Source organism: Erpetoichthys calabaricus, chromosome 4 (assembly GCF_900747795.2).
Source record: "Erpetoichthys calabaricus chromosome 4, fErpCal1.3, whole genome shotgun sequence".
NCBI lineage: Eukaryota > Metazoa > Chordata > Cladistia > Polypteriformes > Polypteridae > Erpetoichthys > Erpetoichthys calabaricus.
Window position 1 is genome coordinate 55,367,643 of NC_041397.2, and position 19,368 is coordinate 55,387,010.

At 37.7% G+C, this 19,368-nt stretch overlaps 1 protein-coding gene across 1 annotated transcript in view; it reads left to right on the plus strand.

Moving 5' to 3' along the window:
• Nucleotides 1-19,368, plus strand: part of tmprss7 (transmembrane serine protease 7) — a 73,714-nt gene that overhangs the window by 12,168 nt on the left and 42,178 nt on the right. Inside the window, exons 2-7 of the mRNA XM_051926590.1 lie at nucleotides 4,741-4,948; nucleotides 5,104-5,234; nucleotides 5,956-6,023; nucleotides 8,513-8,706; nucleotides 12,769-12,804; nucleotides 18,071-18,299. Of these exons, the coding sequence (XP_051782550.1) occupies nucleotides 4,741-4,948; nucleotides 5,104-5,234; nucleotides 5,956-6,023; nucleotides 8,513-8,706; nucleotides 12,769-12,804; nucleotides 18,071-18,299 (866 nt within the window). The remainder of the gene's footprint in view (nucleotides 1-4,740; nucleotides 4,949-5,103; nucleotides 5,235-5,955; nucleotides 6,024-8,512; nucleotides 8,707-12,768; nucleotides 12,805-18,070; nucleotides 18,300-19,368) is intronic.

The following is a 19,368-nucleotide window of genomic DNA, read 5'->3' on the forward strand; positions in this document are numbered from 1 at the left end:
TTGGCTATATTTTCCTGTACAAGTATCTAAAGTAATTTTAAACAATAAGCATATCTGTGTTTCATAACAGTATTGTGAAAATAGGTTGAAAATATTTATAATGTTCATTTACTTCTTAGGAGATTGTTTTAAACTTGATATCCATCAGCTTTAGCTTAAAGATTACATTACAACAACAACAACATTTATTTATATAGCACATTTTCATACAAATAATGTAGCTCAAAGTGCTTTAAATGATGAAGAAAGAGAAAAAAAGGCAAAATAGGAATTAAAATAAGAGAACACTAATTAACACAGAATAAAAGTAAGGTCTGATGGCTAGGGAGGACAGAAAATACAAAAAAACTCCAGACAGCTGGAGAAAAATCTGCAGGGGTTCCAGGCCACGAGACCACCCAGCCCCCTCTAGGCATTCTACTTAACATAAATGACCTCAATCAGTCTTCATGGTATTCAGAGTTCTCATGGAAGGACTTGATGATGACGGTCATGTGGACTTCTTGTCTTTATTATGCACTATCTGTCCATGAATTTCTGTTTGCTTGGAGATGGCAGTGCCCCTTATAAAATTATCTGGAGTTGAATATGTAGTGTGAAAGAAACACACAACGAAGGTTTGGGGCAGCCACTCATATAGTTTCCCTGGCTGCAAAAGGCTTTAAAGTAGCATACAATGTGTACAGGTTAGAGTCCAAAACAGAACGGTCTAAAAGTATGGAGGATGAGGGGTTTTATAGCTGGTTCACAGGAAGTGATGTCCTCAGGGCCGGGACAGGAAGGATTTCTTGTGTTTGGTCTGCAGAGAGAAAAGAGAGAGGTTTAGTGCACCACACTGCCCCCTGGCCTGGCTTGGAATTGGCATTTCCTGGTCCCTTTGGTTGTCTCCCAAGTGCATGTGTGATTTTAAGTGCAATGTTCCTAGGTGGCTCCCTCCTTGTGACTTTCCAAAATGAATTGAACTGTCCAACAGGTTTATAAATGTGCTTTCTCCTGGTTATGGGGATCGAAAACGTAACCCAGCAATAATTACATGAAGGACTAGACCAGGCCTGGATGGGACACAAAAGACTTTCCATGCACAGTAAAATGATTTAAATAGGAAAATGAACTCAAATGACAACAAGACTTTCTTTCATCCATCAATGCGTCTCTAAATTTCAAACAAGCATAAATCAGACTCTGACATTATTTGTAACTTTACATAAGGAAGCCATTTACTTAAAGAAGGATTTTTATTACATGAAGGAACTGTGATTACACTAAAATAGGATTTTTGAGGCCTTGAAGCTTTTAATACAGACCGCCCTATTAAGTTAGTTTTGAATCTATTTACTTAATGAGACTCAATTTCTTGCTTTTTATTAAATATGTTTGCCTGTTCAGTATCCATTCAATCAGTGCATAAATACACAATGCATTATTAAACAACTTTTAAAAAGTTTATGCATTTCATTTATCTGTATGTTGTTTTTTGCAATTGTGTTATTTTTTTCTAAATATACTGTATGTCTGTAAAGTATCAAAATTGCTTAAGGTACTTTAACAAGACTTAGGCAAGGGTTGTTGAAGCTTTCTGTAGGTGGTAAGGCGCCTTAAACTCCCAAAAGGATCAGCACTGGCCAAAATGCCAGATGTGTGGGCCCAGACGAACAGCTGCAGTATGTAACCACAACAGAACCAGCCCACTGAGTATTCATGGATTCTGAGCAAACAAATCCAGTGGATCCTGTAGCTCTCCTCTCTGTGTGCATCAGTTACAAGACAGCATTATATGTCTTGTCTGTGGGTAACTGGAGCAAAAAGGGTGTATGGTTTATGGCAAGTGATATGAGAAAGAAGGAGCAGGAATGAAAGCAGTAAAGACACCGAATCTGCACAAGTGGGCACAACTCCAGTCCTGGTGTTTGGATGAATAAAAGCCATTTTGTTTCACAGCCTTTCATCAGTCTCCTTTTTGCCAGGTGAACCACAACTAGTTTATTATAAGATTTTAGCAATTGTGACTTTTTTTTATTTTAAAAGGAAATGTTTCAGATTTTATGTTATGTACAAATGACACTAATGTCAGTTTTTATTAAACGGATTGTAACAGGACAAGCTCAACCACATTCAGAACAATAATGCGTTCATCAATGCTTACTCTGTTATTGCAGGCTTGTCAAGCTCCATCCCTGAAGCTTCCTCTTCTTCCTCTTCATCTTTTCCCTCATCTGTGTGGGGTCGATGTGCTTGTTCATCCTTCTCCAAACTGCTTGGCCCAGCACCTCCTTGCCAGTCAAGCCCTTTTCCTTCAGATCTTCTTTAACTTTATCCATCCATCTCTCCGTTGGCCTCCCTCTCTTTCTCTTCCATTGTACTTCCATTCCCATGACTCTTTTGCCCACATATTCATTGCCTGTCCTCATCTTATGTCCATATCATTTCAACCTACTTTCCACACTTTCTTAGATATCTGTTCCACTTTTGTTGTAATTCTGATTATCTCATTGTCAATATTCTAATTTCTGCCACATCTAACTTCTTCTTCTTCTGTGCTGTCTTTACTGCCCATGTCTCATCTCCATACATAATTGCTGGTTTTACGACTGTCTTAAAAATCTTACCTTTAACCTTCTCCTTAATTCTTCGATCACACAATACTCCTGATACCTTCTTCCAATTTTTCCATTCACACCACACTGTATTTCTAAATCAGAATGTAATTTTACTACCAGATCATTCTTTTTCTTTGTCTTTATCTTTATTTTGGTTCACTCACTTTTTAAGATTCAGGACTTTTAATTGTTTCATTCACTCCTAAACACAGAAGTTTTTACTTCGTGATTTCTTATCCAGGGAAATAAAAGATAATCTTGTCCTTTTTGCTCCAGTACAGTAATATTGTAAAAGAATTTGTTTCGTTTATAAAAATTAGAAGGTAAGACTTAAAGGGCCATGAAGGAAGTGAAGAGAGTTCTGAGTAAGCAAGTAGATGAGTTTCCTCAACTGGCAGACAAAGGTTCAAAATCCATATCAAAGTGATATTTACACCACTTTCTACAAAATGTCTATTATTTGGTGTGTTCATGGTTTGGTTTATACCATTATAGTGGTAAAGTGTGTTAGTGCTGTTGGGTCACATCCCCAGGGGAATAGGTTACAATCTTGGTGGACGTTTTTAACTCCTAATGGAGTTTCCAAGGTCTCTCCTTGGGTAGATGGGTTTTTTCTAAAAGACACCCAGATTAACTCTCGCTTGCTCAAGATGTATGTTTTAAGTTAATTGTCCAGCCTATTTACTGTCTTAGGGGTGGGTGTGTGCATATGTTTGATAGGACTATAATTACAGCATTGGTTTCTAATCTAATTATTATATTTTTACTAACAGGTAATGATTTCAGATATGTTAATACTTTTATTGAAGAAATGAGATTAGCTGGATCTAGATCCAATGCTAGTAACTTCATAATACTGCTAAATCCATCCATCCATCTTCCAACCCGCTGAATCCGAACACAGGGTCACGGGGGTCTGCTGGAGCCAATCCCAGCCAACACAGGGCACAAGGCAGGAAACAATCCTGGGCAGGGTGCCAACCCACCGCAGGACTACTGCTAAATTATAGACCGATTTTAAATTTACCTTTTCTTTGCCAGGGTTTTGAAAAAGGTAGCCTTGCAACTTTAGTTCCACTTTCCAACAATTATTTGCCTGAACCTTCTTTTCTCAATTCAAGGTCAGCTAAACCATGTTAGGAAAATGACTGACAACCCAACATTGTTATTAAGAACAGTCCCAAAATCTAACCATAAATAATTGCTGTATCTCGTCTAATTGTGGATATCAGAAGGTAGCAGAGAATAAAGCTTCAGTCTGTTTTTGTTCTGCGACCTTAGTGGAATCTAGACTGAAACTATTCAGATAGATCGTGATATGAAAAAGTGAGGGAAACAGCCATTAGCACTACTGCCTCACACTCCAGGCAGACCTGGTCCAAATTCTGACCTGGTCACTGCCTATGTGGAGTTCACAGATTGTCCTTGTAGCCATGTTGATTTTTTTTTCAACGAATTTAGTTTTCCTCCCACATCCCACATTAGAAAATTTGCAACATTAAATTCACTTCAAATTTTATTGGCATTATATTTTAGGGAACAACTACAAAGTAGCTTGTCCCACTGGCACAGAAACATGCAGCATTTTCCCAGTATGACTGATTGCTACCTTCTCCACAGTTTAGATCCTTCCTTGCACCCTTTGGTATAAAATGCTCTGGCCTCGGTGACTCTGAACTGGATGAAGAGGGTTCTATAATGAATGAAAGGATATTTTTGCTAATGGATTTAAAAGTCACGTAGATGTGTACTTTTCTACTGATGTAATTTTGTACAAAGACTCTGAGACTGTCCTCAGTGAACAGTGTTATTTAAGAATAACTCAAATTAAAATTAAATGACTACGTCAGATTTACATTGGAAATATTAGTGGCCATATGTAATGAGCACAATGTCCTGATAAAATTATTCCATTAATTTAATTTCATTTACTGACATCTAATTAAATGCAAAATTTTAAGGTCTGTGGCTATGGATTTTTTTCGGTACTCCTTGTGTTTGATTTAAGGAGTTTATTGTTGTTGTTTGTTATAATATTTGCATATTTCTTGTGCTGCTGTAAAAGCCACATCTATCTATCAATGGCAAAAGTAATTTATTGTAAAATTAATTACCCACTGCTTGGTTTCTGTTATGCTTTTAGGTCTCTGATGTTTCAGTTGAAGTAGCAACGGTTGACTCAAAGTTAGCAAAACCACTAAACCACAGAAGACCAAAGCGAAAAACAAAATTGAGGAAAAAATACAGGAAGAAATTCAACCCATGGAATTTTCAAAATGTTGCTGCTCTTTCCATTGTATTGGTGGTTTTCTTTGTCATATCCATGTGGACCCTTCTTTGGTATTTTGTTTGTAAGTTGACACAACGTCACCATTTTAGCCCTGCAGATTTTGATAAAACTGTTTTCTAATGTTTTGATCAGGCAAATAGCTTCAATTTATTTCAGCAGATTCTTTTTAGCAACAAAAAAAAAAAGCCCTGACCCAAATCTTACATTTTTTTGTAGTGCGACCAGAAAACAGCAGTGTGGTGTTCTTTGCAGCACTGTTTCGGATTGCCAATGTTGAATTCATTCCTGAATACAGGCAAAAAGAATCTAGAGAATTTGCATCCATGGCACAAAACATTGAAGTTGTGGTAAGAAAATCTGACTTTTTTTTTATTTGTTCAACTTGTACGGTCTCAAGAAACCCTAGCCACAAAAAAGATTTAAAAGTTTCAGTTCCTTAAAGTAAGATTAGAACAACTTCCAGTTCAGTTTGTTGCAGAAAACACAAAAGTACTGTAGTGCAGTGCAGAAATGATGAGGGGAATGAAGAGAAAGACGAATATGGAGAGAGTGAGACTAATGGACCAAAAAGGATGCACACGTCCACTGTTCTGCTGCCACATAAGGCAGGTCTGTTGTTAGAGTCCAGTCCATTTCTTCTACACAATGTCAAATCAGCAGCAACATTTCACATTGTAAGCCACTATGTGCACTACATGCACTACATTACTGTGTAGTGCATGTTAAATTTCTAATGTAATCTTGTTATGTACTTAACAAAGAGCTTTGTTATTGTGCCTGCTATGAAAGGTGCTATACAGAATAAAAGCTGCATAACGTGTTGATATGGGTCTTTTAAATGTAGCAGTCACCTCAGCTACGAGTAGCTGGTGTTAACAAATAGTATTGTTGCTCAGTGTTTAATTCTTTAAACACAAAAGATTTAATATAGCATTTCAATTATACATTATATAAAATTCAGTCAAAAATGTATTTCTGTATTGAGCTGAGCCATTTTTAATATATTAGTTATTAACAGCTCTGTCACGGAAGGAGTGATAAATAAATATAATTTGTTTAACATTGCAGGTAAATAATGTCTACAGAAAATCTGCTGTCTCCAAGATGTACAAGCACTCAGTTCTTTCTGATTTAAGGTAAAATCTATCAGACCTTTATCTGACAAAATATATAAACAAGTATTTTAAACATTCCTCGTCTTCAGTTATGGTATTATGCTCTCTAGTAACAAAAACTATTTCTGTCAGGTTCAGTAATAGTGTACTATTAAAACAGTGTATGAGGGATGTTCAAAAAGTTTCCACACTTTTATATTTTTGTTGGAAACGGTGAAGGCGGGAGGAGTAGTAATTGGGCATTAAAAAGTTGGTATGACGCTGGGAAAATTGAATCGCAAACAAAGGTGACTATGTAGAAAAGTGATGTAATTTGTTCCTGAAATTCTTAATAAATAAAGTTAAAAAGAGTACAAATACTTTTTGAACATCACTCATACTCATACATTAGTGTACTATTAATAGTGTACAATAATTGAAACAAATATTAAATACTTTGTTTTGGTATGAGAACTTTATTTTGGTAAGAACTCAGCTAAAAAACAACATTTTGAAGCTCTTGAGACCTTACTGAATCTTCTGTTTTGTTTTGTTTTGTTGTTTGATCATTTCTTGTTTCTTTATTTCCCCATCACTTGGGTTCAAATTCCTGTCTTTTTTGTTAAATTTTGAGTCTTCTATTTATGTTAATGTTACTTTGTTCATAATTTATGTTATTCCTTATTGTTGATGCATGTAAGATGTTGTTGCGTGTCATGCGCTTTGTGGGTGGTTCCCCAAGAGGCGAGGCCACCTGCCCTATAAAGGTTGAGTTCATCCCACACTATCTTACAGTTCATTCATCTGTGCCTAGGAGTTTGGTGAGTTTTAGTGTCTTTGCTTGTTCTTTATAATTATTTGGATTTTTTTGCCTTTTTACTCTGTTCTTTGACCATTCTTTGAATACCTGTAATGGGACCTCTTTGCTTTGGATTGACTTAGTGCTTCAGACAACTCCTTTTGTGCTCCACGGAGCTTTCTTTGTGCCGTCTGGCATTTTTAATACATAACCTTTTTTATTTATAAAGATCTTGTATTTGCCCTGTTACTAGCTGGGTTGTGATGGTCCAAGGGGGCATTTTTGAGGTTGTTTGGGACTCTTTTTGCTCTCTTAAAAGGCCCATGCCATTTTGGTGTTCTGAAGCTCAACATTTATGGTTGATCGGAATGTACAAATTTCTGAATGTTAGGCAAAGATAAGGCACATACTAACATTGCTAATATCGTTCCCATTATAAATCCCTTTCTCCTAACAAATGTCTGAAAACAGTGTGGCACCTTTTTAAGATCTATCTGCAGTGACACTTTTCACTTAACAGTCGGCTTGCTAGTTCACTCTGCTGCATGCATAGCTGAACACACCTTCTGCCTTTTAATGGTTGAAATATTAAACTAATATATGACTTTTACATACTGCCATGAAATAATAATAATAATTTTAAAATTTTTAACTTTTATATAGCGCTTTTCTTACTACTCAAACCGCTCGATGATGAATGAAAAACATTAAGCCTGTTGTTTCATTCTGCAGCCTAATGCCAGCCCAAAAATATACCCATAAATAACTTTTGTCTTGTTATTATAGTCAAGATGGGAACATTTTTCTCCAAATAGACAGAATATTGTGAGTTTAAGAATCAGGAAATTTGTAGAGTGTGTACAGAATTGTCAGAAGTTAAAGCAAAGATTAGAGGCAAGAAAATGTATGAAAAAGCTGAGGTTTAAAAAGTCTAAAGAAATGTACAAAAATCTTTCCTTAACTAAACTATGATTTGGCAAAGTCTTTTCTTAGTTGTAGTAAGAATTCAAAACCTTGGTGCCAGTGTGTTAAATAGCATCACAAGTCTTGTGACCGGCAATGAATGTCATAACATTAAATACAATTCCTCTGCAGTGTTGTAAAAAGGCTCATTAACAACTATAAGAAATTTAATAAAAATAAGTTATTGACTCCAAGGAGGCATTATATTTTTCACAATATTCAATAATACATAAAGTCAGACAAGGAGCAAATACCTTACATCAGTTAACATGCACTATGGTGCACATTTAAGCTCTGTGTTGAACTTCGCTGTAGACGGGTATTTCTGTTGTAGCACTGGCCCATTTAAAATGCTTTATTGAGCTTCTCCAAGACCACTGCTGAACTTCAATCTGGGCTGAAACCCCATGGTAATAACCACAGCTCTAACAGTCTGCGATTCTTAACCCAGGATACCTCTAGCAATGCTGCTTTTATAGAAGGTATTCAAGCTTTAATTCTTAAAATCCTAACCTTTTTTTTTTCTTTCATGATGAATGCATAATAGGCCTGTGTTCATTCATAAAACCTCAAGTGTCTTACAGCATAATTTCTATGAATCATTACATTTTGTCAAATGGCTAAATGTGGGAACCCATTAAGAAGTAAGGTTAATTTCACTTAACAATTTGAATATAAAGTATTATTTAAGATTTATTTAAAATGTAATTTTTGTCATTTGGTTAAAGAAAATTTGATCTCCAATAATTTTTTTTTCTCTTAATTATAGCAGTAACAACGATGGTGGAATTCTAGTTTATATATGGATGATTTTTGTTGTCCCAAAAGCAAAGAAACAGTATGCATGTGAGGACTGCGTGGGAGTCATTTTAAAGGATTCCATTCAGACCAGTCTTGTTAATCGGACTTCAGTTGGTTATCTTTATGACCTCCCAGTAGACTTTGACTCCATTGTTGTTAATGGTAACTTTATTCTGTTTCAATTTATTTGGGAATATATTCATTCTTAAATTTTGCTTTTGGATATGGAAACAAATTGTCTTTTCAATCTTGATCTCAAGCTGTTTGCAATGTTTATAGCTCTTCTATCACACAAGTATTTTTAGACAAAACAATATTCAACAAATCCAGAAGGTAATGTGTGGTGTTTTTTGCCCTAGCAGATTACTGGATCCCTGCTGATATTTTTAAAAATTCAATTCCACTGTAAGAAATGAAGGTTTTCAGACAGAAGCTCAGAAATTAATGAACATTTATGGAATTTTTAATATTACAATGCTTGGCTGTATACAGTTATGATACTGCTATTATTCTGAAGGATGTGTAAAAGATTTATCTATATGCTTTTGCTTGATCATACTGTTACAAATTTAGCCTTGGCTATCATTTTTGTGCTACAGATAGTCAGATTAATTTTAATATCAAAACAGGCTATTCATCAGCAATCCACTGGCTGAAAATATGTGTTGGATGGGACACGATTTTCTTGAAACTTCAACAAAGAAAAATTCTGCTCTTTCTTTCACTCTTGCTGGTATAACTATCACATTTTTATCTTCTGTAATAAAATGTATTATCATTTTTAATTCCTCATTTTATTATTATTTTTATTATAAGTTATTTTTACCACATTAAGGCTTTTTCTTCATTCTGTGTCTGCTCATTTGTGTATTTTGCTAATACTTAAAACATTTACATCTTAACTGCCTTCTCTGTCTTTCTTTATTTTAACAATATCCTACTGCTATCCTAATATGTTATTTGTCTGTTGTGTACTTGGTTCATCGTGTCTGCCATGTTTTACTACATTTGCACCTAACTGATTTAGAACCACCAATTATCTCATCGTATTCTGTTTTTATCACAAAAATGTTCTGAGATATTTCATGTCAGGAAGACGGAAGTTTAGAAGTATAAGGTAGTTATACTCAATAATCATGGTGGCAGAGAGCAGCAAGATATTGCATGTTGATTAACACATGTAAGTAAGAATTTCACTGTACTCCATACACATGACAATAATGGCTCTATATACCATATCTATCACAATTTAGCTACCTTTTCATCAGTAACATTCTACATCACTACATTCCAGCCATTCCTCTCAGATGCACTCAAGGTGGCAATCTTGTCATGCCAACAAACCAAATATGCTCCATGAGTAATAGACCTCTTAGTTCTTTTGCATCCAGACTTAGGAATGAGCTTTCACATTTACTAGATCAACTGGCTCAATTAATTATTTTGAAAGACAGCTAAAAAACCCAACCCATTACAAAGACTATTAATACAAATTTATAGCAGATTAGACTAGAACTGTGTGAATGCTGCAAAATAGATTACATAAATTTTATTAATCACAATGGGAAATTTAGATGCATATAACAGCAGAAACAGACTCACAAGCCAAATAATACAATCAATCAATATATAGATAGACAAATAAATAAATATCAAGCAGAAATTAACCAATTAACAACTTTTAACATTTTCAAACATTTACACTCTGTGAACGTGTAGTATATAGAAAAGATTCTCAGAATAGAGATGAATATAATATGTACAATATAATAGATTTATGGTTATTTTCTGTAATATCTACAATAAATGCAAGTGCGTTAAACTATTTACAGTGTTATTATCATAACAACTACAGGTGTTGGTCATAAAATTAGAATATCATGACAAAGTTGATTTATTTCAGTAATTCCATTCAAAAGGTGAAACTTGTATATTAGATTCATTCTTTACACACAGAATATTGATGATTATAACTGACAACTAATGAAAGTCCCAAATTCAGTATCTCGGAAAATTAGAATATTGTGAAAAGGTTCAATATTGAAGACACCTGGTGCCACACTCTAATCAGCTAATTAACTCAAAACACCTGCAAAAGCCTTTAAATGGTCTCTCAGTCTAGTTCTGTAGGCTACACAATCATGGGGAAGACTGCTGACTCGACAGTTGTCCAAAAGACGACCATTGACACCTTGCACAAGGAGGGCAAGACACAAAAGGTCATTGCTAAACAGTCTGGCTGTTCACAGAGCTCTGTGTCCAAGCACATTAATAGAGAGGCGAAGGGAAGGACAAGATGTGATAGAAAAAAGTGTACAAGCAATAGGGATAACCGCACCTTGGACAGGATTGTGAAACAAAACCCATTCAAAAATGTGGGGGAGATTCACAAAGAGTGGACTGCAGCTGGAGTCAGTGCTTCAAGAACCACCACGCGCAGACGTATGCAAGACATGGGTTTCAGCTGTCGCATTCCTTGTGTCAAGCCACTCTTGAACAAGAGACAGCGTCAGAAGCGTCTCGCCTGCTGAGTGGTCCAAAGTTATGTTCTCTTATGAAAGTAAATTTTGCATTTCCTTTGGAAATCAAGATCCCAGAGTCTGGAGGAAGACAGGAGAGGCACAGAATCCACGTTGCTTGAGGTCCAGTGTAAAGTTTCCACAGTCAGTGATGGTTTGGGGTGCCATGTCATCTGCTGGTGTTGGTCCATTGTGTTTTCTGAGGTCCAAGGTCAACGCAGCCGTCTACATGGAAGTTTTAGAGCACTTCATGCTTCCTGCTGCTGACGAACTTTATAGAGATGCAGATTTCATTTTCCAACAGGACCTGGCACCTGCACACAGTGCCAAAGCTACCAGTACCTGGTTTAAGGACCATAGTATCCCTGTTCTTGATTGGCCAGCAAACTCGCCTGAACTTAAACCCATAGAAAATCTATGGGGTATTGTGAAGAGGAAGATGCAATACGCCAGACCCAACAATTCAGAAGAGCTGAAGGCCACTATCAGAGCAACATGGGCTCTCATAACACCTGAGCAGTGCCACAGACTGATCGACTCCATGCCACGCCACATTGCTGCAGTAATCCAGGCCAAAGGAGCCCCAACTAAATATTGAGTGCTGTAAATGCTCATACTTTTCATGTTCATACCTTTCAGTTGGCCAACATTTCTAAAAATCCTTTTTTTGCATTGGTCTTAATTGATATTCTAATTTTCCGAGATACTGAATTTGGGACTTTCATTAGTTGTCAGTTATAATCATCAACATTAAAAGAAATAAACATTTGAAATACATCAGTCTGTGTGTAATGAATGAATCTAATATACAAGTTTCACTTTTTGAATGGAATTACTGAAATAAATCAACTTTGTCATGATATTCTAATTTTATGACCAGCACCTGTAATATCCTAAAGACAGGTTTAATGCATTAAACAATGAAGCTTGAGGTAAGACACATTTGTGGAACCCCCCCCCCCCCACCCAATCTATACACCTTGGCATTTTTTAACTCTGTACTGGTGCCTGTCCTTTTTACTCAACATACATAGTGAAAATTTAAGAGATGTTTAATAGACACTGCATATGAGAAAGACACTTTTTAATAGCAGAACAGAAATTAACAAAGTGGCACAATCGATTTATACACAATACAATATTTGAAAAATATCACCATCTGATATGCAGCTTCAAAATGTGCATACACTATTTTGATTCTTGAGTACTAGTGGTGTGGCAAGAACTGTGTTTAATAAGAAAATATTTCTCACTGTTTTTAAAAATAGTATATAAATAAGGCATTGGGTGTGTATTTAATTATTAAGGTTCACACTTAACTCTTATTTTTGTATTAGCATTATTATTTCTTAATGTTAAATAAAATACTGTTACAAGAAAATGCCTTCATTGTACAGTGGCCTGATGTGATCACCTTGTTGCCTCACCCCATATACCAGCCCTGCCTAAAGACAGACTTTCAGTGCCCACTTCTCTGTGTCTGTTCACATATTTTTTGCACATCAGTATATTTGTTTCATAGAATACATAATATATATAGTTTACTAAATTTATTATTACAGTTTTGTGTTTCAGTATACAGCCAATCAACTGATGTTCCAAGCTCGGTTGGTCAGTTTAGGCTTCAGCTATTTGATAACCTTAATTGTACAAGTGGGCCAGAAAGTAGATGAATAGGTAATTGTGTTTTTCTTTTTTTCAACAGCTGCAACAAAATCAGATTACATCAGTACCGGATCAGGTAATGAAGAGTTTACATACTGTATAGCATGCTTAGGTGTTAAAGCTAAGGCTACCAGTTAGATTAATGAGAAACATGATTTCCAGAGTGAGTTGGATGAAGTGGTTGAGAGTGTACCCAAGGTAGAGACAGTGGAGATTGGAGCGGATTTCAATGGATATGTTGGTGAAGGGAACAGAGGGGATGAGGAGGTAATGGGTAGGTATGGTGTCAAGAAGAGGAATGAAGAAGGTCAAATGATTGTGGATTTTGCATAAAGGAAGGACATGGCTGTGGTGAATACGTATTTTAAGAAGAGGGAGGACTGCGGTGGGTTGGCACCCTGCCCGGGATTGGTTCCTGCCTTGTGCCCTGTGTTGGCTGGGATTGGCTCCAGCAGACTCCCGTGACCCTGTGTTCGGATTCAGCGGGTTGGAAAATGGATGGATGGATGGAAGAAGAGGGAGGAACACAGGGTGACATACAAAAGTGGGGGAAGTACACAGGTAGATTATATCCTATGCAGGAGGGTTAGTTTGAATGAGATTGGAGACTGCAAAGTGGTAGCAGAGGAAAGCATTGTTAGGCAACATAGGATAGTGGTCTGTAGGATGACGTTGGATATCAAGAAGAGGAGGAGAGTGAGGAAGTTGAAGTGATGGAAGTTGAAAAAGGAAGACTGTAAGGTGGAGTTCAAGGAGAAGGTAAGACAGGCACTGGGTGGCAGTGAAGAGTTACCAGATAGCTGGGAAACTACAGCAGAAGTAGTAGCAGAGACAGCTAGAAGGGTGCTTGGTGTGACATCTGGACAGATTAAGGAGGACAAAGAAATGTGGTGGAGGAAGTTGAAGTACAGGAGAGTATACAGAGGAAGAAGTTGGCGAAGAGGAAGTGGGATAGTCAGAGAGATGCAGAAAGAAGACAAGAGTACAAAGTGATAAGGCACAAGGTGAAGAGAGAGGTGGCGAAGGCTAAAGAAAAGGTGTATGGTGAATTGTATGAGAGGTTGGACACTAAGGAGGGAGAAAAGGACCTGTACACATTGGCTAGACAGAGGGACCGAGCTGGGAAAGATGTGCAGCAGGTTAGGATGATAAAGGATAAAGATGGAAACGTACTCACAAGAGAGGAGAGTGTGTTGAGCAGATGGAAAGAGTACTTTGAGAAGCTGATGAATGAAGAGAGAAGTGCAGTGGATTAGCAAGGAAGAAGTAAAGACATCTATGAAGAGGATGAAGAATGGAAAGGCCATTGGTCCACATGACATATGTATGGAACCATGGAGGTGTTTAGGAGAGATGGCAGTGGAGTTTTTAACCAGATTGTTTAATGCAAGTGAGAGGATGCCTGAGGAGTGGAGAAGAAGTGTACTGGTACCGTTTTTTAAGAATAAGGGGGATGTGCAGAGCTGTAGGAACTAAAGAGGAATAAAATTGATGAGCCACAGCATGAAGTTATGGGAAAGAGTAGTGGAAGCTAGGTTAAGAAGTGGGGTGATGATTAGTGAGTAGCAGTATGGTTTCATGCCAGGAAAGAACATCACAGATACAATGTTTGCTCTGAGAGCATTGATAGAGAAGCATAGAGAAGACAGAAGATGCTAAGGATAGAGCAGCCAGGTAAGAGGAAAAGAGGAAGGCCTAAGAGGAGGTTTATGGATGTGGTGAGAGAGGACATGCAGGTGATGGGTGTAACAGAACAAGATGCAGAGGACAGTAAGATATGGAAAAAGATGATCCGTTGTGGCAACCCCTAACGGGAGCAGCCGAAAGAAGAATAAGAAGAAGTCTTTACTGCAACTCATGTAGAATCATTTCACTTTATATACAATGCAGAAAAAATGTTCCTTCCCTGATTGTTTCTTGTAACATTTCATATTAATTTTACATCTGATCAGATCTTTTTATATACAGGCAGTATTAGCAAAAAAGCACAAAAAGTTGCCTATTAGGGTGGCACGGTGGCACAGTGGGTAGCGCTGCTGCCTCGCAGTTAGGAGACCCTGTGTTCGCTTCCTGGGTCCGTCCTTCATGGAGTCTGCATGTTCTCCCTGTGTCTGCGTGGGTTTCCTCCCAAAGACATGCAAGTTAGGTGCATTGGCAATTCTAAATTGTCCCTAGTGTGTGTTTGTGTGTGTGTGTGCCCTGCGGTGGGCTGGCGCCCTGCCCGGGGTTTGTTTCCTGCCTTGCGTCCTGTGTTAGCTGGAATTGGCTCCAGCAGACCTCCGTGACCCTGTAGTCAGGATATAGAGGGTTGGATAATGGATGGATAGAAGTTGCCTATTTTTTTAAATTACTAATTGTAGTACATATTATAAAACATTTAATTGAAAAATAACTGTGCATTAAGACGTGGACTGTTTTTGTCAGACATAACAGTAAGAACTACTGCTAGGCATTTCCTGTATTCATGAAATAGTCTGTCATGACTATGTGCAAGAACTTTGGCTCACTTCTCTTTATACTGTAGATCTGCTTCATTTCAGTGAGATTGACAGGTTTACAAAGCATGAACTGCTTGTTTTGGGTCCTGCCACAAGTATTGCTCTGGAGTTTGACTAAAGCATTATAAAACTGATATTATCTTTTCCTTCATCCATTTTGAAATAAACTTGCTATTTGTTTTGGATTATTGTGTTGATTTTTGGCTGTATTTAAGTATTAGCTCATAGATGTTTTCCTGAATAATTCATTCAATATAGACCAGAATTTATGTTGCCTTAAATGATGGCAAAATGTCCAAATCTAGATACAGCAAAGTGAAATGAGAAACTCTGGAAGGTCTCTACATGCTGATTTAGGTTCCTTTGTAATTCAAACAGATTTTTTAAATCCTGATCTTTAAGATCTGCGGTGGGTTGGCACCCTGCCTGGGATTGGTTCCTGCCTTGTGCCCTGTGTTGGCTGGGATTGGCTCCAGCAGACCCCCGTAACCCTGTGTTCGGATTCGGGTTGGAAAATGGATGGATGGATAGATAATCTTTAAGATCTTGTGGCAGAACAGTCAAACCAATAAGAGTAGGAAGACTGAGTATTCTCACAAGCATTCTCAATTTTGGCCATATGACTGTAATCAAATTACTTTGAAACCTGACTGATAAACTTAACAACTTGTTTTTCAGAGAATAAGATTCCATAGATGTTAAAATGGTTTTGATTATGGCATGATGTGTCTTTGGAAACTGTGTACTGACAACTTCAGCCAGGCAAATGGCTGGGGGTCCTGCCCAGCTGGGACACCTGGAGGGTCCTGGAGAGGAGCAATACCTTTCCTGGGAGACCAGAGGGCAGCCGCCCTGGTCTACACGGGGGCCACGGGAGCAGAGCTTGAAAGCTCAACCCGGTTGGGGCCCGTGGTCACACCAGGAAGTGCTGCCAGAAGTTTGTCATTGAGCACCTGGAGCATATCTGGGGAAGACATAAAAGAGGCCGCCTCACTCCATGCTGGGGAGGAGTTGGAGGGGGTAGTGAGAGAAGAAAGGAGTCGAAAGGACTATTTCATGGTGATTGGTGCACTGTGTTTTGGTGTAGTGTCAATAAACGTGTGTGTTTGAAGACGTTCTGTGTCTGCCTGTGTATGTCGGGTTCAAGCTTTCCACAGCAGTTACTAAAATATATAAACTGCTCACTTGATAGACCTGTCTACTGACTAGCAGAGGAATGCTACCACTCTTTATTGTCATGTTTTCTTCCTATACTCAAAAATTTTTAAAAATATGCATAAGCATATACGTTCTCACATAGAGTAAATAACCTTCATCTTCTTCTTCTTCTTCCTCTTCTTTTGGCTGCTCCCGTTAGGGTTTGCCACAGTGGATCATCTTCTTCCATATCTTTCTGTCCTCTGCATCTTGTTCTGTTACACCATCACCTGCAAGTCCTCTATCACCACATCCACAAAACTCCTCTTAGGCCTTCCTCTTTTTCTCTTGCCTGGCAGCTCTATCCTTAACATCCTTCTCCCAATACGCCCAGCATCTCTCGATGCACATTCCAAACCAACGCAATCTTGCCTCTCTGACTTTGTCTCCCAACCGTCCAACTTGAGCTGACCCTCTAATGTACTCATTTCTAATCCTATCCATCCTCGTCACACCTAATGCAAATCTTAGCATCTTTAACTCTGCCACCTCCAGCTCCTGCTTTCTGGTCAGTGCCACCGTCTCCAACCCATATAACATAGCTGGTCTCACTACCGTCCTGTAGACCTTCCCTTTCACTCTTGCTGATAACCGTCTGTCACAAATTACTCCTGACACTCTTCTCCACCCATTCCACCCTGCCTGCACTCTCTTTTTCTCCTCTCTTCCACAATCCCCATTACTCTGTACTGTTGAACCCAAGTATTTAAACTCCTCCACCTTCGCCAACTCTACTCGCTGCAACCTCACCATTCCACTGACCTTCCTCTCACTTACACACATGTATTCTGTCTTGTTTATACTGACCTTCATTCCTCTCCTCTCCAGAGAATATCTCCACCTCTCCAGGGTCTCCTCAACCTTCTGTCTACTATCGCTACAGATCCCCTGTGGCTGGGTTGTCCGCATATTGATTTGGCAAAATTTTATACCGGATGCCCTTCCTGACGTAACCCTCCTCATTTACCTGAGCTTTGAACTGGCACAAAGTAAATAACCTTCATAAAGCTGCAAATATGAATGTCTCAAATTACATACTTTTTGACAACATAAGAAAGTTACCATTTTGTCAATCAAACATAATTGGAGATCTGTTTTTTGAGTAGAAAGTAAGTAAAGTAAATAAAAATAATTATATGCTTTTTTAGCTATTTAAAATATAATGAATTAACATACAGTGGCGCAGTGGTAGCGCTGCTGCCTCACAGTTAGGAGACCTGGGTTCGCTTCCCGGGTCCTCCCTGCGTGGAGTTTGATGTTCTCCTCGTGTCTGCGTGGGTTTCCTCCCACAGTCCAAAGACATGCAGGTTAGGTGCATTGGTGATTCTAAATTGTCCATGCTGTGTGTGTGTGCGTGCCCTGTGGTGGGCTGATGCCGTGCCCTGGTGGTTTGTTTCCTGCCTTGCGCCTTGGGATTGGCTCCAGCAGACTCCCATGACCCTGTAGTTAGGATATAGCGGGTTGCATAATGGATGAATTAACCTAAATATCACAATTTTTAAAATGACCTCTGTTTTAAAACTTTGAATTAGTATGTTATAGAATGTTTATGGTAAAATAGCAGCAATTTGTAATCATTTTTCTTTTTAATGCACATTACACACTCTCTCTCTCTCTAAACATTTATATGTCTGTTTGTTTTTTCAGAGTTCAAATGTTCAAATGACTTGTATGCAGAACAACAAGGTGTAAATATTTATCTGTCCGCAACTGCAAGCTCAGGAAAAACAAATTGCCATATCAAACTGTTTGCTCTACCGGGCTTCCTGATTCATCTCTCCATCGAATCCATTGACATTGAGGCAAATGACTGTGTTGAAGATGCCTTAATTGTCTACGACTCTCTGATGCCAATTAGAAGCAAAGTTTTGTATAAGTATGTTTTGTTCTACATACCATATGTTCACTAGGCAATATTTCCTAAACATCTAGTGTTTGTAAAAATTATCATTTCGAAATTTAGAATTTTGTTATGATATAAAGTAGTTAATTGTGGAATCACTTGAAGATGTATTTATTTTATTTCAATTTAACAATCTGGGCTAGGTGTTTTTGAATGAAGAGTAAAAGGCACTTGGTAGGAAGCTTGTCAAACACATGGTGAACACAACCTTCTGAGTCATTGTGCTCGCTATGCAATATGTTAAAATGTTACAGTATAAAATTAATCAGATTGTTAAGTATACTGTGTGCTAACTGTACTGTATAATTGCAGCATGTACAATCCTTATTTTTCAATGTAATCAATTTATGTAAGTACTTCCAATGCACATTTGACTTCTGCTTAACATCATTCTGAATATTTTGGGAGTACCCACCCCTTCATGTATCTAGAATTCAATAACAACACATGGCTTAGGATGGACCTCTGTGGCTTTGGTCATCATGTTTCACAAAGCTTTCAGGAACGCCACACACAGGAAGATTATATACACCCCATTATAATTGTTGAAAAACAAGCACGTAATCATGGTGTTACTCACAACACTGTAAAAAGAAATAAATCACTGCATGAAATGCTGTTCCTCTCAGCACCAAGACATAGGTTTTGTTTTCTTAACAGTTATTAATTTATGTATTTAGCTTTTATGAGCTTTTAAGAAGAACTAATTTTTATATTAAGTTAAAAAGAAATTATTCAATAATATAAGACCTAACGAATAATGTCAACACATGGTAACTATGCTGTTCCATGTACTATATAGTTAAAATAAAAACCAGACAGCTGAGGAAGAATTAATACACAGTGAATACTACCATACATTCTCTCGTACAAGCCTCCCACTGCATTTAAAAACAAGCTTTAAGGTAATGATTGCCTGCGGCCATATTAAAAACAAAGTGAATGATGTGAAGTAAAAATAGCATTCATAAGGGTCCTTCTCTGCTTTAAAATAGCCTGGGAAGAAATGAAAGAAAGAATGGCATTCTCTAGACATAAGAAA